This window comes from Vanessa atalanta, chromosome 16, assembly GCF_905147765.1.
Source record: "Vanessa atalanta chromosome 16, ilVanAtal1.2, whole genome shotgun sequence".
NCBI classification, from domain to species: Eukaryota; Metazoa; Arthropoda; class Insecta; order Lepidoptera; family Nymphalidae; genus Vanessa; species Vanessa atalanta.
In genome coordinates this window covers 2,939,894-2,963,308 of record NC_061886.1, presented here as the reverse complement: position 1 = coordinate 2,963,308, position 23,415 = coordinate 2,939,894, and the positions used below count along the sequence as shown (strand labels likewise).

General features: G+C 32.5%; 1 protein-coding gene across 1 annotated transcript; it reads right to left on the bottom strand.

Moving 5' to 3' along the window:
* Positions 1 to 243: 243 nt before the first annotated feature.
* Positions 244 to 22,784, bottom strand: LOC125069888 (wiskott-Aldrich syndrome protein family member 3). Its single transcript, XM_047679491.1, has 10 exons — positions 22,578 to 22,784; positions 3,804 to 3,963; positions 3,355 to 3,506; positions 2,830 to 3,098; positions 2,205 to 2,382; positions 1,697 to 1,828; positions 1,342 to 1,492; positions 1,079 to 1,203; positions 593 to 799; positions 244 to 439 (listed from the first exon to the last, which is right to left on the bottom strand). The coding sequence occupies exons 2-10, from the start codon at positions 3,923 to 3,925 to the stop codon at positions 246 to 248; spliced, it is 1,530 nt and encodes a 509-aa protein (XP_047535447.1). The 5' UTR covers positions 3,926 to 3,963; positions 22,578 to 22,784; the 3' UTR covers positions 244 to 245.
* Positions 22,785 to 23,415: the final 631 nt, after the last annotated feature.

Below are 23,415 nucleotides of genomic sequence, written 5' to 3'. Positions count from 1 at the left end.
ATGTCACGGCTGAGAAAGGAAGAGTTTCTGACATAGCATTCATCTTTATCAGAAGAATGCGTGATGTCGTTTTGAGTCGTTGGTGGGTGTTTTATTTCAATATTGATGTGGATTGGGCCGGGTTGCGTTTGTTCTTCATTTTTTTCGACGACAGGTTGCGGTTCGGCCGGAAGGGTAGGATTGTGCTTGGTGTCGATATCGGCATGAGTGTGGTCGCGCGAGTGTCTGCGCGGCGAGGCGCGACGTCACGCGCGGGAGTCGGTCCACTGGTCGGAGTCGTCCGAGTCGGTGTCGTTGCCGGAGCTGGTGTCGCTCTGTTCCACGGCAACGCGCCTTGCGAGAATGGACGCTACATCGTGTAGCGCTGGCACCCCGCGAAGCGTATCGTATTTGCCAGTGTTCTCCTCACATCGCTTCTCCACTTTACGCAGTTTGATACCTGTAATTTGTAATTTTTATATAGTTACCAAATACAACTAATCGAGATTGATTTGATAGATAGTTGAATGTTTTATTCAAATTTTAATAGAATCTAATAATGAGCTGAGCAGTAATAGCAGTATTTGATAATTTTGGGAATCTAAATGTTTACCTTCACGTATTGCTTTGAGTAAATCTGAACGTGGATCAGGCGCAGGGTCGGCAGCAGGACGCGGCGGCTTAAGGGCAGAGGCACCCCGTAGCAGTGAGGCCGGCGAGGGAGGCCGAGGTCGGTGCTCATCTTCTGGCGGTGGAGGAGCTGGAGGTGCAGGTGGAGGCGTAGGTGCGCGAGGCGGCAGATCCTCGGATGACATCATGCCTAGAACAAAGTTTTTTTTTTAAATTAGGATCCACACATTATGTTATAGAACTATACTAAGTAATGAAGTAGGTTAAACGAACATTTTTGATTTTTAGTTGTATATATGGCACGTTCAAATTACTGTATATTTTGTTTATATCTTGTAATATAATTTACAACCATGTGAACCAACTATTTCTTATTAAAAAAAAAAATCGAATCCGTTTATTACTGTTGTTAGATATCTAACTAGATATATTATAATCAAAATAGGGAATGTACTAAAATAAAACTTACCAATGACGGCATGCATCTGATCGAGATGTGCATCCAGCGCCGTGCGATGCGGAGGCGAAGCGCCGTTGAGTACGGGTGGAGGAGAAGTACCTTCAGGCGGCGGTGGCGGCGGTGGCAACGCAGATCTAAGGATAAGCATTATTAATATAATATACAAGCATAAGTATAGACATAATCTTATACTGTGTTAATAAATTGTAAATTATGGTCTAAAAAATACATTTCTGCTTTTATTCACAAAGTTTCAAGAACAAAATTGTTACCTTGTAGGTGTATGGTGTGGTGGCGTGTCTGGCTGCAGTGGTGCCGGGGGCGCAGGCGGAGGAATGGAAGGTCTAGCTCTGCGCGGAGTTCCCGCGATACTACCTCCGTATATTGGCTCGATAGGTCCATATGGACTTTCCTCTCCCATTACTGTAATAATTAGATTTCAATAAATAAATTATAGATTGCTTGATTAGACTTGCAAACATTTATGGCGTAACATTTCATTCTTGTAGAAATTTCTTTGCAATAACTACAAACAAATTATCATTGAATATGAAAATATAAAAATAATAGGCAAAAGTGGAAACATCGGGAATAGATAAGTAAGTCAAAAAAAATTTCCATTGTTACCGTGTCCATTTCCAGTGAGCCTAGGAGTCCTGTTTTGCTGGTTCTCGATTTCGATGGAGTTTGGTCGCGCGGGCTGTGATGACGCAGGTCGGCTTTGAGGCGCTCTATATCCACCATCCGTCATTGTAGTTGCTGAGAAATACATTACTTCATTAAAATAAATTCAGAGGATATCTTGTTCAATAGTTCACCGATTATTTTTACATCAAAGAAGAAACTCATGTGATATTTGAACATCAAATTGTAAAAACTCCTTATTAAATACAAGAAAACATTCTAAAGAAAGCGATTTGCAATTTATCAATTCGTATTCATATGTTACTGGTATTTGAATCGTCGTACTTTCTAAATATGTATTTTTTATTTATTTAAAATACGTATTGTACTTTGAATATGTACATTGGCAACAATATATTGTAGTCTGGATACCTTTTATTTTGGATTAGCCCGTTTCCGTTCCTGGCTATGTAAACAATGAACAGTGTAGTGTATTTTCCAATATACATACTCTGATAGAGCGGGTCGGGTCGGTACTGCTCGATGTTGTACCGCCGCAGCTGGTTGGGCGCCATGATGTGTTCCCCGCGCGTCACCACCTCCGCCTTCTGCCGGTCGCGCGTCGAATGCGGGACGCGAACGCGCCTCGTGCCGCGACCGTCCGCTCCACCGCTGCGTGGTTGACGGACCTGCCACACACCACACACACGTGTAGGTTTCATTTCGTGTTCACGCCTTACATAATTAGTTTCATTTAATTAGTTCATTTCAATTTTATTTTGAGAGAGGTTAGTTAAACTGAAATAAAATTTTATATGAAATAAAGTCTGGGCTGGGTGACATTTTTTATACTATCTGAATTTAAATTTAAATTACTTCCAGAAACTTAATAATTTTGCTAAGGTATTTAATTACATCATTAAATGAGGATTTAGGAGTTCCTAGGAATCTAGGAACCCTAGTTTTTATTTACAATGAATGTTCATTGTATATAATCAATTAGTTCATATATTAGGTTTATAAGTGCAATGATATAGTTTAGTATATTAATAATATTTAATACACGATCACGTTTACATTACATTATCCTATATATCAATATAGGATAATGTAACAAATATCACACAAGTATTTACCTTCTTCCCTCGATCGTGCTGGATCCTCTCGGTGTCTTGCAGCATCTCCCTACGCCAGAGCTCGAAGAAGTAATCCGGATCTGTATAGAACTTCCTAGCGTCTCGACCGTCATCTCGGAACTCGTTGAGTCGCTCGAGAGGCGGCGGGCGGTCGCAGCGAGCGTACGTCGCGAGCATCGCAGACGGCATCGTGGTTCGAGAGAACAGCTGTTGCTGGAAGGTTCGAGACGAACGGAACGCCTTCCGCATTTGGATGTCTTGAAGGGACACTGCAAATAATTATAACTTTATATATATTTTGCAATACTTATAATTTTGATGACATACAAGACTCATTGTATAATATATTAAAAGATCAGTGTTGCCAAATCAGATGTATCTGGGCAATTATCACCAGGTGTATTGGCTGCTTATTAGATTATAAAAAGAAGAAAAGACCAGTACTTTATAATTTTCTCATTTGGCACATTAATGATTTGATTTGTTCGTTTAACTTTTTTTTTTAAATAATGAATAAATTAATACCTTCTTCTACGCCAGAGTCCAACTGTGTGACCTTTATAGCAAGCCTATCAATTCTTGCTTGCAGTACATTTGTCCTTTCCGCCAGGCTCGTTGCCTCCCGCGTCAACTCGCCGAACATATCCTCCGCATGTTTGGACAGAGACGAAAGCTGTCTGTAATACATAATATTTCAGAGATTTTTATCAGTTAATGCAATAGGGAGCAGAATTTCTAAATTAATTGGCTAGACTAAACCTTTCCGGTTTATTAGTTAAGTTTAATAAAATTTGTTTACTATAGATAACTAAGGCTCAAAGTGTTTTTTAAAAAAGCATAAATTATTAAAACTTATTTCAAATTATTAACTTTATACAAAAAAAAAGCAATTGTAAAATTCATTGTGTGTAATTGTGTATGTGTGATACGATACGATGGTGGTATATGACTTTTATCGATGTTGCCATAGTTACCTGACAGTGTTGGCAAGTGTTCCGTTCGTGACTGCCTCTAGCTCGGACGGCACGTCGAGGCGCTCGGGCACGGTCCCGCGCGACACGTGCACCGGCTCCACGCAGCGCTTCGGCAGCGGCATGGCTGCGCGCTTCGGTGCCGGCTACCTCGTGTGCATCACTGACGAAGAATAAACATTATTAAAACTTCGATAAAATAAATTTAGTCTTATTTTAAACACGTATACAAAATAATGGTGGCATTTAAATATTAATAAACAAAGGTAACCTTATAATCATATAAAAATTATTTTACAAATGGACACCAACTTTCTAAAACGATTTTGACAAAATGTATATAAAAAATATCGGATATTGTAAATTAGTAAAAACGTAATAAAAAAAATACTACGGGTAAATTATCGCTCATATCCAAACGCCCATTCGCTTTAGATATGCAATTTTTATCGATAAACTTCCGTTATCAGCTGAGATACACAATACTAATATCTAATTTGACCATTAGCTGCGTGCAGTGAACCTTACGAGAATAGCAATCATAATATAATGTTACAAACAGTTATAATCGACATACGCAAAGTATAAGTTAAGTGCAAATACCTGGAATATCTAAGGACAGTGTTATACAATGTGTCGTTATCGTTAAGATCATCATTGCCACATTTAACGGAAAAAAGAGCGTACATTGTAAGCGAGTCCCGCTAATCCAAGCCCCAGTTGTCTAGTATAAAAAATATAGTAAAAATTTTCAGTTATGATTTTTTTTCTCTTTTATATAAATAGGCACCCTTAGACCATGGTATTGTAAAAAATATTACGCCGCCAACCTTGGGAACTAAGATGTTATGTTCCCCCGGTTGAGTCAAACAGAAACCTACCACCACAATACCTTGTACAATTTGAATACATCGATGGAAAACTTAGATTATAGAATACATTCATGTTATATACATATTTATATATACTAGTGGGTCGCACGCGAAACTACTCGTTTATTCAACAGATTTTTACAATATTCGAAGCCTATGACAGGTTTTTTAAATTTCATTTCACTGTAAACTGACTACGCCTGTTCGCACGATTTTCATTTGTTTTTTTTTTTATACAGCTATTGCGCCGCTCTCCACGTGACCAGTAAGATTTTGCAGCTCTCTAAAATTAATTCATAACAATTTAATAAATTGCAATCAAGAATCATCTTTATTTTTCTGCACGTCTACGGCTGGAACTCTTCAAAATGTTAATAAAATATTAATAAATTTAAACTGAAGGAAAATATGGTTTATTTGACTGATAGTGAGAATTCATCTGTATTTTCGGAATACTGGTCGGTGTACTAAGCCAGAAATCAAAAATTGCTTGACAAACAAAAACACCGAATATGAACCCTAAGAAAATGTTATTATGAAACCGTAAACATATATTACTTTAATGAACATCAAGCGCTGTCCAAATAGATCTTAAGGAGTTAGGTGCAATCCAGGTATCGTTTAATTACAGTAGCGGTCTTGCCGGAACTATCGTGCATAGCGGAGGCGAATTAGCATAAGATACTCGTAAACACAAATCCGTTAATTGCTCTGTACTTCCTGCATCTTTGATTCGGTTCATATTATATTGGACAGATTATATTATATAGCGGTGTTAATGTATTCTTTCGATTTTTACAAGGATTTGATGAATCGTCGTATAAAACAAATTAATAAATTTGAAGATAAGTTTGGAATGTAGTTACCATCGAGAAAAACCGACAAGAGCGTAATTAGTTACATTTACATTAAATTTTACTAATTGAATATACATGATATTGATTTTATATATAATTAAATGAATAAATGATTCACCAAGATAATTTTGAGTTCGGAGCAGCGTAGCTAAGCCATCACAAAAAGCAAAGGTAACCTAGCACTGGGACAATTACAGGCTGTTGCTTGATTAAGTTAGTTTTATGAAGATCGTTACTGATAAGTCGATTGCTTCCTGCGTTAACTAAATTCAATAATTTACGCTTGACAATTTCCCGGCTCGGCCATTACCGTCACCAGTTAGTTCCTAGCAATTTAGCAATTTAGTCAGACTAAACCACGATGTTCAGTGCGCGTGAAATGTTCATGCCGAGTGGAAGTGAAAATTAGCATTTAAATTATTTAGTTTCACTATTCCTGCGACGGATATAATTATTGTTTTTACTATTTAAATACCAATTATCGTCGCGCTACGGACATACGTTTTTCATTATTTACATTATGGAATATCTCGAAACGGAAACCTCAAAACATTTGCAACATATATGATTGTGTTTATTAATCCTGCAATATTGACTACACTTAAATTTGAAACATAATCAATAGATAGTGTAGCTGATGTCCAATGTTATATATTATTGATAACCAGGCGGCAGAAGCGCTGGAACACTCACAAAGTTACATTAGGTATTCATTGAGCGTCGACCTTAGTCCCCCCGGCGTCCGAGACGACATATTTTTCAGTGTCCTCTATTTTCTGTTATAAACATATAACAGCATACTATCTTCTCTCATCTCTGCATACTCGTATGTAAAATTAGTGGGAATTACCAAAAAGAAATACTTATTATATAGTTAGGATAACCATATTATTTCATTTAAATGCGAAAGTTTGAGGACCGGGTCAGAAAACAGGCTACTTTTATTTTTTAATTAACCTCTCCAGGTTGTTAAATATGTGAAGGTGTGTTAGGTATAGTTTTATAAATTTCGCGCAGGTAAACCTACAGGTTCAGCTAGTAATAAATATTCGCCACGGGTATGAAATATAGATTCTACCCAGGTTCATCAATGGAACAAAAAAAGGCTTTATAGTAAATTATTATTCGAGATATTAATTTGACATGTCCAACAGTAACTATTGCAGTCAGTTTAAAAAAGGCAAAATTGTCAAAGAGGCAATCTTTGAGTAAAATAAGAAATATTTTCAGTATTTCAAGCGCGATGATTGTCCATTTGCGCCTAAACGTATTGCTTTCAGTTCTCAAAGAAAGGCGGACGCAAAAAGGATCGTTAGCGAAAAAAAAAAAATGAAGCGTGTTCCACTTTAGAAGTAGTAACCTAGTTTATGTATTCAAGAGGAAAGGCAGGAAATTTTCTTTTCAGGAATTTATGTATACAAAATTTGCTCGATATTACTTTTCTTCTATTTTACTACAAGTAGTTTCTTAAGTAAACAACTAACGATATTAGGTAAAGGTTATTAAAGTTCACGTTGATACATAATTCATGACATAATATAATATTCGGAAGTAAGATAGTGACAAACTTGAATTATAAACGAAAGGCAGAGAAACATCGAATAAATCAGAAAGCAATAGCGATCTAATCGTTTGAATATTTATTAAGAATAAGAAAGTCTATTAAATAATAGTAAAATCGTAATAAAACATTGAATTTGAAACTTTTATATCAATAAATTAGAATCGCATGTCTGTATACTATACACAATTTTTTGGTTGATTGGTTAGTATAAATAGTATTTATAGTATAGTATTTAGTAGTAGTAGTAATAGTGATAGTAGTAGTAATTTAGTAGTATAGTGTTATTAGTAAAATCCGCAACCCTTATCCTGTTCCTTTACTTTCCTGTTGTTTACTCCATTTTGTTCTTTTTTATGTAGGTAAATATATATTAAATGTAATCAAATTAACTTGCGAATAGTCTAATTGAGTGTTATATTTATTATATATAGTTTAGAGTACTAACAATTATTTTTTATTTACCTTATTATTTACCCTTAATGTTAATGTTGATCTAGATTAAGGAAATTGTTACTACTGTTCCAATCTTTAAAATTTAATTGAGTTTGTTACTTCAACCGTACCGATCAATCCCTTTCGTGTCTTCTCCATCCTACGTGACGTTAGCGAAATAATCTGTGCCCTGTCGGCACAACTAAAAGCCATTAAACTAAGAATTGAAATATAATAATCAGTATATTGTGTAAATAGTATCCAAACAAGTCTAAGAACTCAAAAGTGATTAAACAGATAAAATTGTACAGATTATAAAGATTTTTTTTATTTTTGGCAGAATGCAAGAAGGAATATCCATAAAAAGAAATCGAATAAGCTTATCCATTTTTATGATTTATCTTTCGGCTCATTCCAGTCAACATATTTTTCAGCTGGTTTCCGCTCGAATGCTAATATCTCGATCTTTTTTCTGTATAATTTTAAATCTCACTCTTTATTGGCCAAGCATCAATGAATTTTCTTTGTGCTTAATTTGTGTTTGTAATTAGTCTTAAGCCTGATGGGTTGATAAACATTGCGAAGTCAGAATTTTCTCTGCGAGGGAAATAAACAAAACAACACTATATTTAGTATATAATTGAGTATGATTATTATTACAATATTAAGAGAATAAGGAAAATATTGTCTCCAGCATAATTATATCATATAATAAGTATAATAGAAACTGACTTTGTGCCTTTTCAAGGTTTCATATGGTAACCCAGCTATAGTTATTCACTAATGATAAGATTTCGGAGCAGTTCTCGGCGGTCACATAGTGACTGCTGTTTGCTAGTTTAATGCGAATAAATTAACATAAATTATGTAGCCTAAATATTTAAATAAATTATTGCGATTTCGCCATGTACACTCTTACCGGTTTTTTTTTCCTTATAATCAGTTAATTAAAAAAAACATTAAACGTATTCAAACAAATTGATAAGAAAATTTAACTTGGAGTTGTTTGTTGAAGTCGCAGGTTCGATCTTGAAACAATGAGCTATAGTCGTACTCGTAACCTAAGCTTTACGTTTAATTGGAGGAGAAAATAGGTACATTATATAATATAGGTACACTAATTCTATGAAAACAGACGATGCAAAGTAATACTATTCTATAAAAACTGGAAAAGGTATCCTATAATAAGTGGAAAGCTTATATTATATGTTTTTTTTTAATGTTCATATATAAATAGACAAATGCATGCACTCGTCTGCCTAATAATGACTAATATGATATCTATTCCTTACATCGTCAATGACGCCTTCGTTCTGTTATGACACCTGCTTACTCACTTTTCGAGCTGAATATGCTACACGTAGTATTGATGTTTGACTGTGATATTTTGATATTGGAATACAAATTTTTCACATCCATGATATACAAGAAGTCTAGAAACCAACATGTTTATAAAGAGGTTAAGATTTTAAGTTTACGTGGAGAAGGTAACTCCGAAACTACCAATTCAAAAAATCTTTCACCAATATTTTGAATAAACCTTCATAATATACATAATATACTATATATTATAAAAAATAAAAGAGTATTTTGAAGAGAACAATCATTGTGCAACGAAAGTCAACTACTAAACGAGCAAATAGGTTTCTTGCGAACTATGGTTTGACGGTAAGAAATATGGATACATTTAAATAGAACATAATTTCTATATGTTATAGTTAATTCAAAAATGTTTATACATGTTTGCCGGCAGGACCTTATGCTGTCTCGTACCGCTAGTTATTCACAAGTTGGTACACCATACTCGCTAGACTTGCATATATTAGACAACACTGTAGGCGTCTTAAATGCTTTCATTAGTTCAGTGATTACTGTAAACTATTTCTCAACTATATTCGGTAAGTCGTTTCAGTATGAGCAGCACATCTTTGATCATGAAGGTGTCTAGTGTATTGTTTATTGAAGAAAGTGAAAGTGCTCTAACTGGCTTAAGGACAATAAAGCATTATTTATGTATGAGGATTCTAAAAAAACAAAAAGCATGAAACACTTACGAAAGAAACATTAGGCTTATACTGCAATACTAGGGGAGGGCGGGGCTGGTACTAACAAATTTTGTATTATGGTTTATATTTTCATTGATAATCAACTATTTCGTTTTATTTTTTATTGAAAACGTGCTTGGGTTATTCAGCTATGATATTAGTAACAAAAAGCATCAGGTTAGTAAGTGGTTTCAGAAAGAGAGCCATAAAAACCAAAAACGTCATTTGTTAATACACACCCCGCATCTGGGGCAAATATTAACAGAGCTGGGGTAAGTATTAACGTAAGGGGCAATTATTAACAGAGATTAAAATTTTATCTAATACTTAAATAAAATGTCACTCACAATTCATAATGAAAATGTTTTATTATCTTATATGTTTTAATGTTTTATATGTTTAACAAATCAGTACGTTTTATGATAGGAACTGAAAGAATATAGTAAATTTTTTTAAATCAACACTTAGTAACAATTATTGGTACATATTAAATGTATTTAAGCCTAAAAAAAATTAATACACTATTTAAACTTAATGTTTTAAAGTAACATAAACTTTTTAGGTTCAACAGTCTTTAAGTTTCTTAACGAGATAGAAAAAATAGTATTGTTATAAATCTGCACTAATCAACAATCATTAGAGTGTTTTTTAGCCTACAAACATTTGCTTAAATAGTTTGAACTTAATAATTAAGATTACTTAGATTTAAATCACATAAACTTATAGTATCAACAGTCTTAAAAAATCTCAATGAGTTACATATATAAAAAAAATAATAATTAAACAATACAGTATTAAATCTCCTTTGTATTTATAAACAATTATCACAGTGCTAGTACTTCTTAGTATCAGACAGTCTTTAGATTTATTAAAAAGGTAACTAGTTCAATCAATCTTAATGTAATTTGTACTTAAAACTAGACAGGAGATAGGTACTCCATATCAGGCAATAATTAATCAGAATATGATTTCTCATCATCTGAGTAACAGTTGAGGCATATGTATTTTCTGGTATCACCTCTAATACAGGTGACATGAGCCCATCCTTTGCATAAAATACATTGTATCCAGTCAAGTCCAGATGTGTCTTCATTGTAAGACTCGGCGCAAACTAAACAGAAGCAGTTATCTTCTTCACTAACATCCTGTAGAATATGCTTCTTAACCTTTTCTACTTCTACTCTCCGGGTTACTTTACCTTTACCTTTCCCCTTTCCTTTGCCTTTACCCTTATTTTTAGTTTCAGACAGACTAGTTTTTATCTTTTTTGATGATTTTAATTCTGCTTCCTCCTCTAAGGCCAATTTTTCGGGAGTATCAGTGAGTATCGTTGATTTCCTTGAACGCTTGCGTTTGGATTCGACACGTGGAGGTGCTTTTGGAAATGGTCTTATTGTTTCTACGTTAAATTTTTCTGTTTGCTTTTTATTTGACGGTCCTGGTTCATTTGATGATCCTGGCTCATTTGTTGGAACGTGTGATATTTGATTAATAACCTCTGAAATACTTAGGTCAATATCAGGCATGTTATTCATAATTTCATTTTGGATTGAAAATTCTAAATTAAGTGATACTTCTTCCGGATTGACAGAACTATTTCGAGGCTGAAGTGATCCCTGGTTTTCCATCGAAGCAATATTTGGATCGGGACGATCAGTAACAAATGATGGTTGAAAGTCACAGTCTTGAAAGACATCTTCATTGCACGGCCAAATGCCAGCTTTTTTAAATGAGTTGATGATATTGTTTTGAGTGAATGCCAGAGGAAATGCTTCTTTCACAATTCCAGGGAGATCATAGATCGTCATGGTCTTCCCAGAATGATTAATCATCCAGTTTGTTTGCTGCCGGCTAATATAATTTTTAAATGGTCCATACACACCAACATCTAGCGGTTGAAGGTTATGGGAACAATGTGGAGGGAAAGACAAAAGAATGATGTGGTTGTTTTTTGCTTTGGTGACGACCTCCACATTAACATGAGAATGATGATTATCTAACAGCAATAAAACTGGCTCATGCTCTGATGTTTTAACATGTTTTAGAAAGTGGTCAATAAATATAGAGAATTCTTTTTCAGTCATCCAACCGGAACTATTTCCTACACCCACAGACCCGGGTGGCCCATTTTGGACGAATAAATCACTATATCTGATCCGCGGAAAAATGAACATACATGGTAGGAAATTACCAATAGCATTTGCCGCTGCCGCAACTGTCACTAGAGTACCCCGTTCTGCAGATGTGACTGCCCCTACCTGCTTGGAACCTCGTTGAGCTACCACTTTCTTGGGTTTTTGTACCGTCGTGACTCCAGTCTCGTCTACATTCCAAATTCTATTCGGAGGAAAATTGTATCTTTGAAGCACTTCTTGATATTTTTCGAAAAATGAATGAACATTGGTACGGTTAAAGGATGTTGCTCTGCTTAAGCTGGTCGCCTCAGGACTTCGAATAGACAAGGATGGGTTGCGCTTCATAAAACCAGTAAACCAATCTTTGCCAGCCTTTCCGTCTCTTTTCCAAGATGCTGGAATATTGTCTATCTTGTATCGAATGGCAAGCTCGTAAGCTAATTTTTTGACATCGTCTGGTAGCAATCCAAAATAGATATTAGAACACTTTATTAAATAATCTGCTATCATTGTTTCTTGCTCAGAATTGAAAACTAGACGATTTTTTTTATAACCCACTTCAACAGAAATTCCCTCTCTTTTTTTCTTTACATATTTAAACAGCGTTACATGACAAATATTGTATTCGTTAGCAACATCTCTATATTTCCTGTTCTTTTTCAGAACTTCTTCCGCTGCCATCTCAAATACTTCTTGCGACGTAGACCCCCTTGTGCTTTTCCTTTTGTAATGCCTCATTCTATAAAAAAAACACACTTATTGCAAAAAAACACTCGTTTAATATCACATACCTACATGTGGGGTAAGTATTAACATGTTAATACTTACCCCACTCAATTTGTTAATTTTAGCCCCGAGGGCACTTTTTATACTTTATCAATTATAGAAAATTATCTATTCAAAATAATTACAAACAAGTATAATAGTTTTAAAGTCAATAAAATAGAATTTCACTGAGGATAAACTTTGACTTAATTTAACCAAAAAATAAATCTTAAATCAAATTATCACGAAGTACAAAAAGTTTAATTACCTGTCAATCTGAGGTCACTGCGCACAACTATCACTAGCGACGGCCGGTCGACTACTGACAGGTCAGGACATGTTCGGCTTTGTATATAGTTATACTAAACGGAGTCTCATATTTTAAACACTTCACGTTCGGCAGGAATAAGTTTGTTAATTCTTACCTCCGTTAAAACCAGCCCCGCTCTCCCCTACTACTAAACAATACCTTCAAAAATATGTTCATAAAATTGTTTAAAATCTATTTTATTAGTCTCATATAAGATTTATTTATTATTTACGTATGACACCCTATAAAAACAAAAAAACACGAAACACTTACGAAAGAAACATTAGGCTTACAGAACAATACTACTACTAAACAATATCTTCAAAGATATGTTCATAAACTTGTTTAAAATCTATTTTATTAGTCTCCTATAAGATTTATTTATGTCATTTATAACTCTAATCTACTATACCTCGCAGCTTATTTACATGTGTCTATAATTGTTCCTATATAGAGTAAAGTATCTCCTAGTTCCAATGCTGGGCAAATGTCATGCTGTTCTAATGTGGATTAATGGTATACGTTAAAGTAAAATACATTTATTTTGATACCCGAAGTACTAATCGTACTTGAACTATTTGATATTCAATAAGCTGGACTACCTCCTTATACAGATTAATATAATCATAGAGCTTTCGATATGTGTTTACTAATAAGGTCTTGGAATTCGTAAGCCATGTATTACTAAGCTTTATCAATAAATCAATCAATATTAGTAAGGAGTGTAAAAACCAAAGTTAAACATTTTTTTTTTAATTAAAAATGTTAACTTAACGAATATTATGGTGACAAAATTAATTTCCAAACGAAAACAGGAATTAGCGTTACGATTGTAAATGTCAAAAGCAATGGTCTAGGTAGAGAATTATATTAGTGTGAAGGCGATTCATTGCACGTTTTATGAAGACTTTTGGAAAATATATGTCAGCTAGGTAAAGACAAAGACTAGAAAAGACATTGAATAGTTAAGTTATAAATTAATGTATACATGTAACATGACAAGCTATGTGCTTTCCACAGCGCTGTTTTGCTTGATTACTAAATAAGAAATTTATATTATGATAAAAAAATAATTTCTTGTGACGTTAATTTAATAACATTAACGTACAAATTAATTACAGGTAACTTCATACTAATATGAAAAAGAAGTAAGTTTTCTTTGTTTTTTTTTTCGACTTCATGCAAAATGTACTTACCAGCTTTATATGAAACTTTCAACATTTTAGTTTATTGTGTTGGATATACTAATGGCCATATACTAATTAATATATGGCATTTAGATACAGCTTAATACAATATTATACCATTAATTCGAACTATAACTTTTAGAAATACTACAAATAGCACGAAATAAAATCCTTATGTTACGAAAGCCAGAAGACTCGTCATTTAATACTGTATAGATATGATCTTCTGTATACATCTATTATCTTCATTTCTTGTGTGGTACCGACTAAAGTTAACCGCAGATTGATAGTTTAAATCCCTGCAAATAACACAGTTTTACGGCATGCTCTAGTCGACTTTACGAGGAAAATATCGCAAGGAAATCCACTTACACCGGAAGAAATTGTCTAACAATCCACAATAAGCAGTGTGGTGGACTTAAGCTCCGTATTATTTTCCTTAACAAGTTCCAATAGCGAATCAATTGCTTGAAGTAACCGGACCTTTTTTAATAAATACCACCCAAGTAACCACACCCTTAGGCATTGACACTGTAAGAAGTACTAACTACGAATACACCAATAATACGCTACTAAATATGACATCTAGGATGTTTTGTCTCTTACGCATGTGAAAAGTAGTCCACTAACCCCCCATGACAAAATACAAGCAGTACAGATGCCTGCTGGACCTGACAAAAAAGCTTTACTACCAACAAAAAACTCTCGCATTTTTAATATGCCGCTAATCTAACACAGTACAGGATTTAGATACAAAGCTTTATTACTGTTAAGAAAGGTTTTTTTTTATTAATCGCCTTGTTCATGTTGCGGATTTTTTCAGAATTTTTTTTGAAACACGTCAGTTAACTTAAAATATTTTCGTTCAGCGCAACAAATGAAACTAGTTGATTAAAAAGAAAATATCGGAGAAGACGTTTCCTCGGATAAGAAGTGAAACTGGTATAACATCCACGTACCATATAGTATCTATTTTAATTCATTCCACTTGTATTTTCACAACGATATAAACTACAACTAACTTAAAAAAAAATTACTGTACATAGTTATTCCTCAACACAAATTAAGAGAATACAGAAAATCTTATATTTTTCATTTAATAATATAGGTAGCCAGGGAAATGGGCCACCTTTTAGCATTGTTAGAAACATTAACCATTCCTTACATCGCCAACGAGCCGCCAACCTTGGAAACTAAGAAGTTATGTCCCTTGTGCCTGTAGTTACACTGGAAACATTATTACTCTTCGTATATTGGCAAGTTTTTAATAGTACACAGACAAAACGTATGAGAAAAAATATATACAACTATGTTTCACAACAATTATTTTTGTGCAACACAAACCGTTCTCATCCTGTACTCGATAAGATTATCCTGTTTTGTAACTATGCGTTCATAAACTATTAAATAACGTACAATATAAATGCTGTTTTTTGTATAAAAGATTCAGTTCTCCTGATACGGTATTTTGGTCATACCTATTTGTATTACTTTGAAGATATTCTCATCTTCAGCAGATTTCAAATAACAATGGCCACAAAACACCAACCTTTGAATATGAATGGACATATGCGCAATGGTTATTGACAATCGATTTATTTAAGATTATCTTTGGCAACCATAGTTTTTTTAATTTATTCTAAACGAAATCTTTATATGAGGATATTTAGAAAGTTCGTCTTTAATGCTTGAATGGGCGAATTTATAATTCCGTTATTAACACAAATTTGTTTACTCGGTAGTAAGGCTTTTTGCAAGCCTGTCTGGATGGGTACCACCAACTAATCAGATATTCTACCACCCAACAGTAATACTTATACTAAGTATTGTGTTCCGGTTTGAAGGGTGAGCGAGCCAGTGTAACTACAGGCACAAGGGACATATTAGCTCCCAAGGTTCGTGACGCGCTGAGATGATGTAAGTATATTTTGTTAGTATTTATTACAGCGTCCATGTCTATATATGATAAACACTTAGCCTAGGTGGCGTATTAGCCTATCCGCAGAAATATTACATAAAAACTTTATTTTAGTATTGGTTTAATATGGAATTGTCAGCATCCTTATCGATTCCAACAATCAAACATTTATAGAAAACTTAAAAATTTGTTAAAACTCCAGAAGGTATTTAAAATTTTCACTTCTAGAAATTTAAGGTTCATGAATAGAATTAACATTTCGACATTTACGGTTCGGTTATTTCTAATTAATAATAAAGCATTACTATGATATCATCCATATAACGCGTGGGTGCCGTAATAGTGTTAAAGTAATGTTCTCACAATTAGGGTCAATGACATTTGTTTACATAATATAAGTACTGAATGTATCGTATAGAAACATTGTTATATCCATCGCATTGACAACTAGATTGAAAGAAATACGGTGTAATGCAGAGACACCCTCATTCACCCTAAGGTAATAATTACTAGACATATAATTTGCATGGATTACGCCTCTGGCAGACACCATAATACTTCTAAATGTTGCTGAACACTGAACTGTTTTTTACTATAGGTATATAAAGCAAACTAGAGGGAGAAGCATTGTCTTTTTTTAAACAGTTCATCAACTGAAATTTGTGAAAATATTTAACACTTTTTTAATATATTTTTGAAGTCATTGGGTGCAATAAGGGAAAAATTTCAAGGTTAAATCAGACTGCCATATTTCTGTCTCTTTAACAGACGTTCAGATATAACTCAATAAATACGATCTATTTTATAGTCTTAATATCTATATCTACAATTGAGACAAATTCTATCTGTAAAATATTACTAATTTAGCCATAACAATAAAAAGTACCGTTACAATAAGTGTATAGTTAGGGGATTCCCGGTGATTAGTCAACTAACTGGATCACCATTTTTATCCACGCAAACATTTAGTTTGCGTTGACATATACAATAAATAAATATACAAGCCGACGTCAATCGTGAGTTACCCAAAGCCAGTACGGTTTAATATGATATGTCAAGGTTTTACAAACAGTTACTTTCGATAATAGTTTGTCGTTATATCTATTCGTACTCAAACAACCGTTGTAAAGTAAAATAGACCCTATACAGTAAATATGTATGCAAGCATATTTGAGACGAAAAGAATTTACACAATTTACAAATATTATAGTCAAAATGAATACTTAACTTTATATACTAAAATAATATTATATACTAAAACCATGCCAGAAACGCGGTGCGAAAAAACTAGTTACCAGAAGATGGCTGGTAACTAGTTTTTTTTTCAGTTAGGCATTACAAAAACAAAACTTTTTTTAATTTCTTAATATAGATAGATATTCTTAATTGGGCAGTAGTTAAATCGTATCTTTATAAGAATAAACATACTTAGTATTCAAGGAATTTTTGATTTTGATAACGAAGAATATAGACAGACCAAATCGCTTAGACATTTGTTTTCGATTATATTAGCTTTTAAGACAGCAAATACTTATCTACAAGTGTAATACGTGATCACATTAAAGGCTTTCGGTCAAGGTTAGACAACTTTAGCATTTTATTAAATGCCAAATAACAAACGCCAATTAGATTTATATCACGCTCTAGTAAACGTGTATTTAGTAGCTGTAGGTTTTTTAGCTAATAAAATCATAGCTTTATGTTGAACAAGTATCAGCCCGGGCTTTCATCAGCGTGAAGACGAAGGGGGGGGGGGCGGTTGTGAGGTGTGCAAACTTTCATAATGATCGGATCAGTAGTTGAAAAGTCAAAGCGTAACAAACCGACCATTTTCCGCATTTATAGTATTAGTTACAATAATCCGTTCTTACGTAATGATTATGAATAAAATGAAACGTTTATTGTAACATTTAAAATTCATAATAACGCGTATTAACGATCTAACACTTGTAATTCCACGAGTAATACTGGTAAACACTTTCACTTCATAAATATTTATCGATACGAAAAATATGTTTAAAAAAAAACTATCAAATTAACAACGCCGATTGCATTTTGTTTAGAGAAACGTGAAACTTACGTCACGTTTATATGAACTTGGTGATGACATAATTATAAAATGTCAGGCGGTTAATATTGTAAGCCATACTGAACCACGCAGCTTACTTATAGTTAGTATGTAACTGAGATACCGTAATGAGAATCTTTAAATAGACTTCACGTCATAGAAAGGTACGACATATTCGCCAAAACACCGTTCGACAATGATGAGCCGCGAGTACTGATCGAAGTAACCTACCTAATCATTATTGTGACCTACAATTGCCTTAACCACAATATATGTACATTAGTGTCAATGTATACAAATAAGATGTTTCATATATAATAATCTATACTAATATTATAAATGCGAAAGTAACTGTATGCCTGTCTGTTGCTCTTTCACTGCCATACCACTGAACCAAATTTGATCTTAACTACTTTACTTTTTATGCTTAACACCTGACGACAAACCCCTAAAACGCGAGCGTTGTCGCGGGTGACAGCTAGTATTCTAGAAGAGTATCGCATTTAATTAAGCACTAGCTACCCTTCCCTCAGCTTCACACGTATACAAGGGTTTATATAAAACTTTTAGATTGAAGAAACGAACATAAAAAGGAAGCGTAGGAAACTTGAAATTCTCGGCTTTTATCTACTATAATATGCCTGTATTAAACATTTAAACCTTCTTCTTGAAGAATGATTCAATAGAGTGCTATTTAATTATTGAAATCCGTAGCGTTATTCAAAAGATCTGAGCGTAGAAGGTACGTAGTGATTAACGAATTGCTTCAAATTACACTTTTTTATTATAGATAACCATTCATCTTATTAAATATGCCTACATATCATATGTGTAATATAACTTAAAATCTGTGCGTAAATTTTGGTTATATTATACATCTGTAATACTCACGCTTGCAGCCAATAACAGCGATGGTACCTACGTGTGGGTTGAATAAATTTGACGCATCCGTTGTTGGCTCTGGTTCAATGTTCAATTATAAAAAAAGTGCATTATATTTAAAAAAAAAAGAATACTATATATTTTAAAAAAGGAACAGCATATACCGGTCAGTTCAAATATGAATAAAACCTAACCACAATGTGGGTCGATTTATACGTTTTGCGCTATCTTTTTCAACGTTATGTAGACTAACCATTGAGAACGGCATTAGAGATTACAACTTTCGTTGCTTTCATTCGATAATCGAATCGCCATGTCTCTCTGAGCTACTGCAATATACATGTGAAGACAATTTATATGCAATTCAGACGAGAGATGACCGCGTTAGCTCGATACATACAAATAATTATTTACTTATTAAGCGAACGCAAACGTAAATGTTAAAATTACTTACGATTATAATATTTTATTCAGTCCATTACGTTAAACGTCTTCATCCTTGTAAGAATTGATTTAAATTAAAATGTTTCGACACTGCGTCAAATATTGCGAACTCTACCTGCATTTTTATATCAGCCATTCGCAAGCTCGGAAATACATGTTTTTCTCTCTCATTAAAGACTGAATAAAAAAGTTTTGCAAGCGAATATATTCTCTTCACCGCCGTAATAAAATCTTTTATTAACAATAACAAGTTTTAATTGTTTTATGGAAGTGATGAACTAGTCCGTATCACATATTTGGAAATGCATCCGTTACACAGGTCTATCGGACACCTAATCAAATCGTTCGTAGTTTTTTGTTAAGTCAGATAAGATTTGAATTCAAATTTGGAACTCATATGATTTTTTTTTTTTAATGAACTGCATAAAAGCAAAAGTGCAAAGGCAACCCTTATGTCATTCACTAGAGTATACATTTCCTGTTAAGCAGAAGGTTAGATAATACATAGGATACAGGTTAGCATAGATGTGACAGATGATACTCGTGTCTGGCTTCCATAATTGTGAGATATTAGTCGAGAAAAGGCTACGAGTATATTTTGTTATTTTAATTAAACTACATTATCTTATTGTGGAACCACTTTTATATACAGCGAAACAGGGTCGCCATCAGCCTTATTAAATTATCCTCCTGCATGATTGATAGAAATTTTAATGTACAAATAGTCATATGACACGCAAACCGATTCAAACGGGCGCATTTTGTAACCGTAATGTCTCGTATTTTTTAATTGGCGAACTAATTTTATTCGACATGTTTTCTCTCGCATGCACGATATCTCTAGTTACTCCATATAACAGCGAATATTTGGGTTCTGTATACTATATATACATCGATATTTTTTGTACAAAAAAAAAGTAAAGGTCGCGATAACAAATAAATTATTGAAATTTATAATGCAATTATTTAAAAAGAAAGATATATATATATATTTTTTTTTTTTTTTAATGGGAGATATGTTGCTTTTTCCCTTTTAACAATAAATGTAAATAATTTAGAAGAAAATCACAGATAATAGAACAACACGCTTCACATTCATTCTCAGAAAAATATAAACAAAATAAAATAAAGATCAAAATAAAATATTTACATATACATAAACAATTTCATACTTAATTTTACTTTCATAATCAGTGCACTCAACATTGAACACACAATTACACAAACAAAAAAAAAGAACTGAACTACAATAAAAGCAAAAGACATTCATTGAAATGGGGGAAAAGAACCGGTAATGTTGGTTACTTTATAATGAAAATAGCCTTTAAAATGAAAGCTGTTAAAATCAAATCTCTTTACACCCCTTGGGGTAATTTATTGGACTGATGATTCATGATAAAAAACACACCCTATAGTAATGTGAAGTTAATTATTTATTTTAAATAAAGAATAATAGGTAAGTAGACATTTTTGAGGCATTATTTTAGTCTTTATTTCAAACTATACCTTAAGGAGTGCGAAGGAATTATTGGAAAGTGTATTATACATTCAAAGTGAGCATTCATCTTTAAATAAAGCAATGTCGGGAATCAATGTTAATGTAACATTATTGTCTATACATAAATATAATAAAATTGGAATGTCTGTTTGTAATATTGAAATAGCCGCTTTTTATTAAATGCTTATGTATATACACGGCACATTTACCAAAATAGCATTTTTTACAGTATTTGTCTGTCTATCTGTTTGTTCCAGCTCTCTGAAGTAATAAGGAGTAACTTAGGTTACTTTTATTTTAGAATTATATATAAAATAAAAATAAAGTCACACTGCAAAGTCCGAATAACTTAAATTCAAATGCACGCAAAGCCTAGTGTACAATAATTATATAAACATTTTTAAATATAAATTATAAAGAAAGATATATTTTTTAATAGCTTTTGATATGCGAAAGTTATGTTTATGTATTTTATTGAGATACAGTTAAACTTTATTGCTCTTTCACTTTCATCTTCATGTAAGAAAACTTATTTGAATATATATGGATTTATTTTAATTAGAATATAAATTATAATTTTTTTAGTTTGTTAGTGAGCAAACAACTACTAGTCGGCAACAATGGCTAGTCAACTGATAGTAAGTTCCTAACTCTGCCCACAAATATGGCATGGCATGGGCACCACTATTAACCATTTATAACATAGTCTCTCCACATATTGTGATATCTGCATAATGTCCCTTGTACTTGTAAATACTACTAATAAGACTAAAATCTAATATAAAAATATAGATAACAAGAAATAGGTACATGGCAATCTAATTACAAGATCTATCTCTTCAAAAAACCTTAGAATGGAAAACTAATAAAATTAATAATTACACACTAATTATAGATATCAAAACAATTGTATAATTCCATGACATCATACAAAGTTAATGAATTCATTGTAGTCCTTTGTATAAGTTTTCATGAAATGTCAGAAGTAGCATAAAATGATTTTGTCACTATTAAATAACGTTAAATTGGTTATGATTATGTGAATTTTTATTGAGTTGTGAGAGATGATCTCTAGCTTTTACAAATAGTTTTTTCTTGTTAGACTTTGATAAAAATAGCAAAATTTATTTATCTTATCTATATAATTAATAATTTGTAAACAAAATGATTAATTTTTAGAGTTGTAGCATTTGAGCAGTAGTAATTTAAGCTAAAAATTTGAAATTATATATGAATTTTGACAGAAGTGCATTTAGAAAATTTATTTACGTCACATAAAGCACTTTAAATTCCAATTAGATAAATAGGAAAGTAAAAGAAATCTAAACATTAATGACTTATTGAAACAATATAGACTCTTAACAGTTGAGATTTTGTTAAGAACTTTGATGATCATATAATTTAACGATTAAGATTTCTATTCAAAATATAGTTGCATTAAAAGCCTAATGTTTTAAATTTCTTAATAATAGATAATCCCTGCATGCAAATTAAAAAATAATTAGAACAGTTATAAAAATATATTTATATTAAATTTAAAAAATATTGACAATATATAATTTTATCACAAAATAACATCATTAAAACTATTACGATGTGTGTGACGATATTATGAACCCTTCGAATCACAACGCCCATTTCTTTAGAACATTGCTCAAACTAATATCTTCACTGACTTACTCAATATATGAATTACAGAACATGTGGTAGGAGAAATTTCAATTTCGAGGAATTAATTAGATTTTAAATAGGATAATTTTTATGGAAAATAAAGGAAATATTGATGCAAGATGTACTCACCCGATCCACCCAAGGAAGTCAACAATTACTCGATTTAATATTCACTCTAAAAACGTCCTAAATAATTTTCACTTGCATAAGCACACAATATTTATAACTTCCTGCACTGATTCTACAAATAAATAAATGATATTTTCAATATATTTCAATAAGTCTGCCGCTATAACCGTGCCACAAAACGAAAATGGCAGCGTTGATGTTTCACACTGAAAAAAATGCTTGGTATTACCTGACAACACTGTCTATATTCCCCTCTCTTGTTACTACAACAACTATCTTATTATAATTTCTTTCTATAGATTTCTATAAAAAATAATCAGATTCATGCTACTTTAAAATATATTAGAAATTTAAAAAATATCAAAAATAAAACTTGACTTGTTAAAAAGTACATATCGAATATAATATATAAATAAATTATAAAATTTTTGATACTATGTACTTATACAGATAATGCCAGTCTCGAAAATAGCCCTCTTAGAGCTTATAGCTCTATAGATAGATATTTAAACCTACTTATTTAATTCACAATAGGATATTTATTCCATATTTCTGTCAAAATATAATTTTAATATCATACTGAAATTTAATTAACTTGTAAATTATAATAAAACATTTTTATACCGATTACATTAGGATTCTTGTGTAAAAATATATAATATCTATAATTATATACAGTATAAATGTATGTTTTTTTAATGTTGGTTTATGAGAATTTCATTCAGCCATAAAACTTTATCCATTATAATAAAAAGCTTAATACATCACACAATAAGTATCTAACAATAAGTATTTAACTATCACAGCTACTCACAACTATCACAAGAAATCACCGAGG